Consider the following 8,786-nt stretch of genomic DNA (forward strand, 5'->3'; position numbering starts at 1 on the left):
TGTTATATCTGTAGTTAAATACAGTATAAATCATATGGTGTGACAATCAAGTCATATGGCGTGACAAGCAGACATGTCACACCATTATGATTAAGTGTCACACCATATTACGTTTTCTGCATTTAGGTTTACCTTGAGGCTACTATGTACACATTAGCATGCTAACAGCATGCTAGCTATAACAAAGCAACCTAGATCTACATGGAAATATGACCAAAACTTCAAATAACTTAAGCTTTTTTTAATGAAAAGGTGTCACACCAACAGACATCCAAAGTGGTGAGTTTGTCAAAGTTTCAACAAGATGGCATTTCATGAAAATGTTAAAATCATAACTCACCTCAGACACCTGTCTTGCAGTTGTGCTGGGAGTGCTGAATAGCCTTACAGAAGAAGGACCTCTCTAGCCAATAGGTGTCCAAATAATTGCCTGTTTAATTTGTCCAAACTAGTGTCACACCAAATGATTTTGGTTTGGGGGACAAAATGTTTTTGATCAGAAATGACTGAAAACATTATGCTTTGACTTTGAAAAGATATAGGCTCACAAATAGACATTTTTTTAGCCTAAATTCATTTTCAAATGATTTTTAGCAATTCTTTTTCTTAGTTTTATTCAAGTTCCCACTTTGAGAAACAAGGTCAGGACAGTCACGCCATATGAGTTTTGCCATGTTTGGTTGAAAATTCTGAAGAAATGAGGAATGAAATGTTTTAATCTTGAGTAAGTTCACATAAAGCTTAATGTCCTGCACAATATTCAGAAGGTTTTTGACAAATATATTTTTTATTTATACATGTTTGACACCGAGGACAGCGAAAACGTTACGTCACGTCACCCACCCATATATATATATATATATATATAAAGAAGAAAGAAAATAAAATATAAATAAAATAATAAAGTAAAAATACAATCCACCACCAGGAAGGGAAGGGTCAAATATGCAGACGTCCGTTTGTTACTAATGTCATCATTATGACAAGGCAAAATCTCTACTTTACAACAACAATCATCTTATCTTGAAGGGCTGGGCTGTTCAGGTCATACAGTAACCTAAACTGGCTCAACTGCTCTACTGGACCCGCCTACTGTTTGTTCCGCTGTGGGTTGGACTTTACCGTTTACTCAATTTATACACAGATAAAAGTGCACCGCTCCCTCTCGTCTATTTCCAATTCGTTGAACTCGTCTCATACAACATGGCCGGCAGAGTGAAAAGGTTTTACGACCTGACCACTAAGCTCCTGTCTGGAGAAACCCTGAAGTTTTCTGCTTTCCAAGGAAAGGTTGTCCTCATAGAGAATGTAGCCTCCCTCTGAGGAACAACAACCAGGGATTACTCCCAGATGAACGACCTCCATGCGCGCTACGCCGCGCACGGTCTGGTTGTCCTGGGAGTGCCCTGCAACCAGTTTGGACATCAGGTAGGCCTGCACATTATTATTTTATACTTAGCACTAGCATTATTATTTATTAAGTTCAGCAAAAGCGCTTATAGATCTTGGTTTCGATTCAAACAAAGGAGTCTGGCTGAAAATAAGTTCTGGCACTGTCCGGCAATGGCCACAAGAGGGTGCTACTGCTTAACCCTGGCCTGGCCCTTTTTAATACTGGCATTTTTTTTAATACTGGCATTTAGGTTTTGAGATTTTACAAGTTTAGACCATAGAGTTGGCTATATGGTTTAGACCTTTTTTTCAAGGACCCCTAGTTTGAAATGCATTATAACACAGACCCCCCCCCCCCCCTTTGATTAATGCTTTCTCTCTGGGACCCCAATCTCTTCTGTAAATTCCTCAGTGTTAATTTAACTCAACAGTGTACAAATCCTACAGACCCATAAGGGTCATTTTGGACCCCTGGCAGCCACCCTGACCCTATGTCTGATCTCAAAACCTAAATGCCAGTTTTAAAATCTGTAGTTTGGCTTTTACATAATTGTGACCATGTCATGTAGGATTTGCTGTGAGGATAAATTCAGTCTGTGTGTAATAAACTGTCTCTGTTCTTTGTGAACAGGAAAACTGCAAGAATGATGAAATACTCAGGTCCCTGAAGTATATCCGTCCAGGCAATGGTTTTGAGCCAAAGTTCCAGCTCCTCGAAAAACTGGATGTGAACGGAAAAGACGCCCACCCCCTGTTTGTCTACTTGAAAGAGAAGCTGCCGTTCCCCAGCGACGACTCCATGGCTCTCATGGGGGACCCCAAGTTCATCATGTGGAGTCCGGTCCGGAGGAACGACATCTCCTGGAACTTCGAGAAGTTCCTGGTCGGTCCCGACGGGGAACCCTACAAGCGCTACAGCCGGAAGTTCCTCACCAGTGACATCGAGGCAGATATCAAAGAGCTCCTTAAGAGGGTCCAAATGACACCACTGTAAAATATAAGTGCCTATTATAGACCAGTAGTTCTCAAACGTTTTGATCTCTAAGAAATTGCTACATATTTGGCCAGAGACTAAGAGAATATTTGTGTTGTTATTCTTCATTTTGCTCACAACATGTTACAATGCAACATGCTGTGAGCTGATATATATGTTATTCATTCATTTTACTGGGGACCCCACATTGAGAACCACTGGCCTAACCAATGTGCCTGTATTATAATCAGTAAATACTACCTCTGCTACTATATTAGCAGGTTATAAGGTTTATGTGAAATACACATGCAGTTCAGCCGGTTTACTTAATGACGACACTCCTTGAAATGCTTTGTCAGGGGAGTTTCTGATGATGATGTAAATGTCTGAACCTAATGTATTGTGTATTATGTCACATATCTTGAAAGGGAAAATAAACACTTGATTATATGCATTGTTTTTTTAATGCAATATTAAAATTGCCTTGTGGATGAACACTGTTCAGGGGTCTGCCAAGACTAGTGACCTGAAAATCTAGTTGTCTAAAATCCTTTGTAAACCCTAACCCTTGGGAAGTTCAATATAGATAATGGCATTTTAATTGTGCATGTTTCAGTTTTTGCATGGCCAGCTGATGGAAATATATTGTTGCAACATCAATAACCTTTCCCTTGACATAACCTTGAGTCAGTCACATAGGGTGTTTGTTTGTGTAGTGGAGACTGCTGTACATTGGGAATGATTCAGGGAGGCCACGTGACATTGATTGAGCAATGAGCCTGGAAATAGTCTAATGGAAAATAAATACACTTTCTTAGACTGACTGCCAAGTGCCAATGTTTAGCTTGCAAAAAAAGTGAAATTTGCCAGTTGGAGTAGCTTACTTTCAATTAAGGCACCTACTGAATAACTTTATTGTGAGGAATGTGTCTAAAGGCAGTGGTGAAAGTGGTTTGAAATTCTTGCCGGAACTGTCCCAACGGAAAAAAATTGGGAGGCTCTAACCCCCCAAAACCCCTGAAATGCATAGAAACCTGCATTTTGGCATAGTTATACACTAGGGGTGTAACGATATAGTAACTGTATCGAAATATCGTTTTTAACTTAAAAAATCGAAGTATATCGAAATGAAAACAGCTAAAATCGAATCGAATCGTTTTATTTTGTATCGAATCGAATCGGCAGTGCAAAGAATCGATTGTATCGATACTACCTACTTGTGCATTGTATTTAGCATTTTTAAGAAGAAAACATTAAAAGGAGTGATTTAATTACTTTTCCTTTCCATATAGCTACTCTGGTCTATCGATAAATGTGTGTAATCTCTGGGTTCATGTCAAGGTGCAGGTTTGTCAATATACAATGACCATGTATTTGGCGGATAATCACTGTGTTTACTTATTTATAACCATAATAGTACATGTTTCCCTTAAAAACCTGCACTATCCACACCTTTCACACATATTTAATTTCTTTGCTAAATAGTTACTATATCGATTTTAAATCATTGAATCGAATCGTATCGTATCGCCATGAATTAACCAATATCGTCCATGTATCGTATCGTCAACCATGTATCGTGATATGTATCGAATTGCTGATAAAATGTATCGTTACACCCCTATTATACACACAATAAAAACACTACAGGTCCTACACCTGAATTAGGCAAGGGCATTACACTTACTGTAACATGAAACATGATTGAAATCCTAAAGGAAATATCTATAATAAGCCTCTTCATATTGTTCATTGTTCCATACAGGGTAAGCAGTAGGGCTAGCAGAATCACCTAAGATAAGATAAGATGTTTATGGTCACTGTACAACAACATTTTGTTTAGAATATCCACATAAACACATACAGTAGCAGCATCAACAAAGGAAGAAATGCTGATAGAGCAACATTATTCTATCCTAGTCAAGTCACCATATCCTGCTCTCTTATTTGTTGTCTCCCCAGGCCCCCACACACATGTAAAGCATGTTTGAAAGCTCTATATAAATTCCAGATAATATAATATATTATTATTAATATTATTATAACCAGTTATCTAAAGTAACTAAGTACATTTACTAAAGTACTGTATTTAAGTACAGGTTTTAAGTATTTAAGTCTAGGCTGCATCGCATGCAGGCACGATGAAAGGCACAGTGCCACAGACACGAGTCTCTCCTAGAGATGGGATTTATGGCTCTTTGAAGTGAGCCGGATCTCTGGGATCCGTTCCTTTCAAAGAGCCGTTCAAAAGAATGGCTCATTCGAAGGAACGGCTCCCTACTGTGAACCGAATCCTATCGTTCATTTCAAAGAGCCGTTCAAACGACTCGATTCGTTTACGAACGTCCCACCTCTACTCTACCCGCTCCGTGTCAAACACTGAAACAAACAGAATCGATTACGCTGACCTACACAAACCCACGGGAATAATTTAGAAGCACTTTATCAGAAAACATAGTCTAACTAGTAACACTTGTGTAGCCTACTGTAGCCTATGTTAATCTGACTTTAGTATAGGCTATTGTTTTCTTCCTGGACATGCGTTTGTGGCAGGTTTAACATGGGATTTTGACAGCTGGCTTCTCCTTTTCTTAACGGAACTCCGTTCCGGCCCCAAATGTTTTAACGGAACGGGGGTTCCGGCCGTTCCGGCTCACTTTCACCACTGTCTAAAGGTATAATAAAGGTATCTAAAGGGATAATAAAGGTATCTATCTATCTAATGCTTTTCTGAGTTCAAGTGTTTGCAACACCCTGCAACAGGATAAAATAAGCTTTGAATACACTTCAAACAAATCAAGTTAGATATTGACATGACAAATAGGTGACCCAGTCAGATAATGCTTACTTTAACCAGGCTTTTTAAAGGTTATTATTAATACAACCTTTAGGTTTATAACCTTTTATTATAATACAACAGGCAAAAAATATTAAAGCACAGGAAAAGTACAGTTCAATCATACAATACTGCTAAGAGGATTTAAAGCTGTGCTCCCAGGGAGAACGACAACGTTAGAAACTAAAATATTGTATTTAAAGAAAGTTGATTCCACAGTGCGGTTTGCAATGACAAAAAAAGAACAGATCTACACGTCATCAACGAGTCACGGTGCGACGCGTTGATAGCTTGTAGATCTGTTGTTTTTGGCGACAGTTGTCCTCCTCTGACGAATTCACTTCGCATGTTGTACATCCGGTCTGGAACGGATACTGCAAATGTCTAAAGCGTGGGGCGCAAATGACCGGATGCAGCAGGCGGGTTCTGAACCGGATATGAGCACAGGGCAGTAAATGAGAACCAGGCTGATCGTACACTTATTATGTAGGCTAAACCCGACGCGACGACGAGTCTTCTCCCAACACAAACAACATGGCTGGCCAAGAAGATCCCGTCCAGAGAGAAATCCACCAAGACTGGGCGAACCGAGAGTACATAGAAGTGATAACCAGCAGCATCAAGAAGATCGCCGACTTTCTGAATTCATTTGGTAATAATAACCTGTGATATAAAACAATCGATCCATCTGATTCAGACATCAGCCGTGGTGTTGTGTGTGTGTATGCTAAAGCTAACATCGGTCTACTACGGTCTACGGCCACTCCCCAGCCAGACATTACTGTGTGTTAGCCCACTTAGCTTCCGTTTATTGTTAACTATGATAAGATCATTACATGTTTTAGCTGCAAAGTGAACTGCTCGTGTTTGGAGAAGTTGTTGGCAGAAATGTATGTTAAATGATCACCATGTCGGTCGGGTGTTTTGGATCACCAGGGCCGTGATCAATCGCAGGCCCGATCAATGAATATGCCATTATTATTCACACAGGAACTGTGTTGTTTACTAAATGTTCGGCCTAATTGTATTAATGATTGCTGCATAAAGTTGCGTATTATTGACGTTAGTCAGTGATTGCCCTGTATATTCCACATGAATGTAATTCTAATTATACTTCCTCTAATTTATTCATCTACCATTTTTCTAAAGTACATTAGACAAACAGCTGGGCTAGGTCCTAGGTCAGGTGGTATAAGTAGTTCTGCCTCCTACACACACTGTACAGGGACCAGACCATAAGCATTATAGGCTACTAAAGATAAGAGAGAAGCTGCTTTTTTGTCTACAGTACACAAGCAAAACAACACAGGTACTGGTACCAGGCCTGTGCCATGGCATGTTGTCTAATATGCAGAACATATTGTTGCTGTCGGGCAGAAACCTCATCTCCATTTTTATTTTTCGTAAATTAGCGCCCTACTTACTACTACCATCGCCACAGCATCACACAACATTAGCATTTTGAGATTGTATATCTGCTACTTTTTGTACTCTGCTACTCCTTAGAAGTACATTTTGGATAGGCCTATAATTATGAGGTTTCCACCTGACAGAGAAGATATCATGGGGCAAAAGGTGAATAACATAACATTATAGGAGGTAATTCTACCATTACCATTCTTCCCCACCACCTTACCGTAGACCTGTATTATTATTTTGTATCTTTAATTGCTAGTGGCTGCTTATATATATTATATATATATTTATTGTACTGTAATACACAGTGTGGACTGTGGAGTCTGCTGCACCATTCCAGTGCTCATACACAAATAAATAACCTCTTTGGGTTTGCACACACAGACATGTCCTGTCGGTCCCGCCTAGCGACCCTCAATGAGAAGTTGACGGCGCTGGAGAGGAGGATCGAGTACATTGAAGCCAGGGTAAGTGTCTTCCATATCCAAATACTAGGGGGACAGAAGTCCCAAGCTGAGTGTGCTCTACTCCAGTGGTTCTCAACCTTTTCAGGCCGCACCCCCAAAATTATCACATTTGAACCCACCCTGAAGAGCACTCAGTAGTTATAAGACTTGATTTTGTTTAACACGGTTCTATTGTGAAAATAGCAGATCTACATGCTCGAAATGCCTCGCGTTGTGAGCATGTAGATGGCTATTTTCACAATTTCTACCTCATATAACAATTTGGCCAATGTTTAATTTGTCATTTGGTATTACAAAGGCCTTAAATTGTCACTTTAGAAATGTGCTATAAACTTAAACTGTGATGGTTTGATTACACATTAAGTTAATCATCTGGGGACCCCCAGGGGGTCCTGACCCTCAGGTTAAGAACCACTACTCTACTGCTTTGGTTCTCAAAGTGTGGTCCGGGGACCCCCAGGGGTCATTGATGGACCCCACTCCCCAGCTAAATGATAGTTAGAAACCAAATGCGGAGTGCGGACTGTTTTCTATTGAACTATTTTCCATAACAAGGCAGTCTATATACTCGGATGTGCGTGATGAATGTTATTTCGTTGTTCAATAACAAAATCTGCATTTGTCTTTGCTTACAGGTGACGAAAGGCGAGACTTTAACTTAGAAGTTGTCCTTTTGTTGTAAAACTACAATGAAGCCACCGCCTCCCCCATGACCCCCCCCTGGACTTCTGGATTATTACTGTGATGGATCTGACCCTTCTTTGTGGGACCATACATGTGGATAATTTTTTTAATAAGTGGTATATATCATCAACCTCACACCAAACCTCACTGAAGGACGCTATTCTCCACATTAATCCACTTGTCTGAGCCTTCATTGCCCTCCGCATTCTACTCATATGTTTCCTTTACTTCATCCTCTTTCCCTTTCTGTTCCTCGTTACTGATCTCTTCCTCATCTTCGCTCGATTCCATTTCATCCATCATGGACTTGATGAGAGAGAAAATGTCGTATATACGTTTTTGTGTTTGTATTATTTGACCCATGACACATTTCTACTGTGTACAGCCATTTGTGTGTGACATGGGTGCCAGTCACTCAAACATCACCGGAAATGTTGTCGCCATCGTGTGGAAACCTTGTATGCCTATGTCCAAAACGGTTAATTTTCAGGAAATGGAAAAAATAACATCCGTTCCAATGTAGGCACTATTTAGTCACAAGCACTTGGTACTTTTCATTTGTTTGATAATTGATGAAACCAACAGAAGATAGCTGATCTACAAGCTCATACCGCATTGTATCACGATGAGCTGTGAGCTTGTAGATCGGTTATTTTCCACTACATTTGCATTACACTCGTGAGTGTCAGGACAGATAGTGATAGGATATTAATTTGTGAAAAAACAAGGTTTCTGCCTGGCAGCGATAATTAATATTGTCTATAGTTCTTGTTCAAATAATAAATTTGTGCAGGTCACTAATGGATCTGGCATCAGCACAATTCACTGACCACCTTTCTTGTCTGTAGAACCGCGGTGTCATCAACACAACGAAAGGATAACATTCCTCTGTGCCAAGTTGATTAAAGTAGCTGTGTTTGTAGTCATCTTTGTTATGGACTGGCTTAATTGTACATTGAATTGTTTGGTGATTAAAATGTTTAAGGATTAAAATATTGTAATAACCATGACCATGTTT

General features: G+C 39.8%; 2 protein-coding genes across 2 annotated transcripts; both read left to right on the forward strand.

Annotated features, from left to right (window-relative positions):
- The first annotated feature begins 1,123 nt into the window (after window positions 1-1,123).
- Window positions 1,124-2,815, forward strand: gpx1a (glutathione peroxidase 1a). The gene is made up of 2 exons (XM_080728797.1): window positions 1,124-1,428; window positions 2,024-2,815. The coding sequence occupies exons 1-2, from the start codon at window positions 1,204-1,206 to the stop codon at window positions 2,384-2,386; spliced, it is 588 nt and encodes a 195-aa protein (XP_080584923.1). The 5' UTR covers window positions 1,124-1,203; the 3' UTR covers window positions 2,387-2,815.
- Window positions 2,816-5,708: 2,893 nt separating this feature from the next.
- On the forward strand, window positions 5,709-8,786 carry brk1 (BRICK1 subunit of SCAR/WAVE actin nucleating complex). The gene is made up of 3 exons (XM_080727480.1): window positions 5,709-5,853; window positions 7,002-7,084; window positions 7,720-8,786. Exons 1-3 carry the CDS (start codon window positions 5,736-5,738, stop codon window positions 7,744-7,746), a joined length of 228 nt encoding a protein of 75 aa, XP_080583606.1. The 5' UTR covers window positions 5,709-5,735; the 3' UTR covers window positions 7,747-8,786.

The sequence above is a fragment of the Nannobrachium achirus genome, assembly GCF_963921795.1.
Source record: "Nannobrachium achirus genome assembly, chromosome: 6".
Lineage (NCBI taxonomy): Eukaryota > Metazoa > Chordata > Actinopteri > Myctophiformes > Myctophidae > Nannobrachium > Nannobrachium achirus.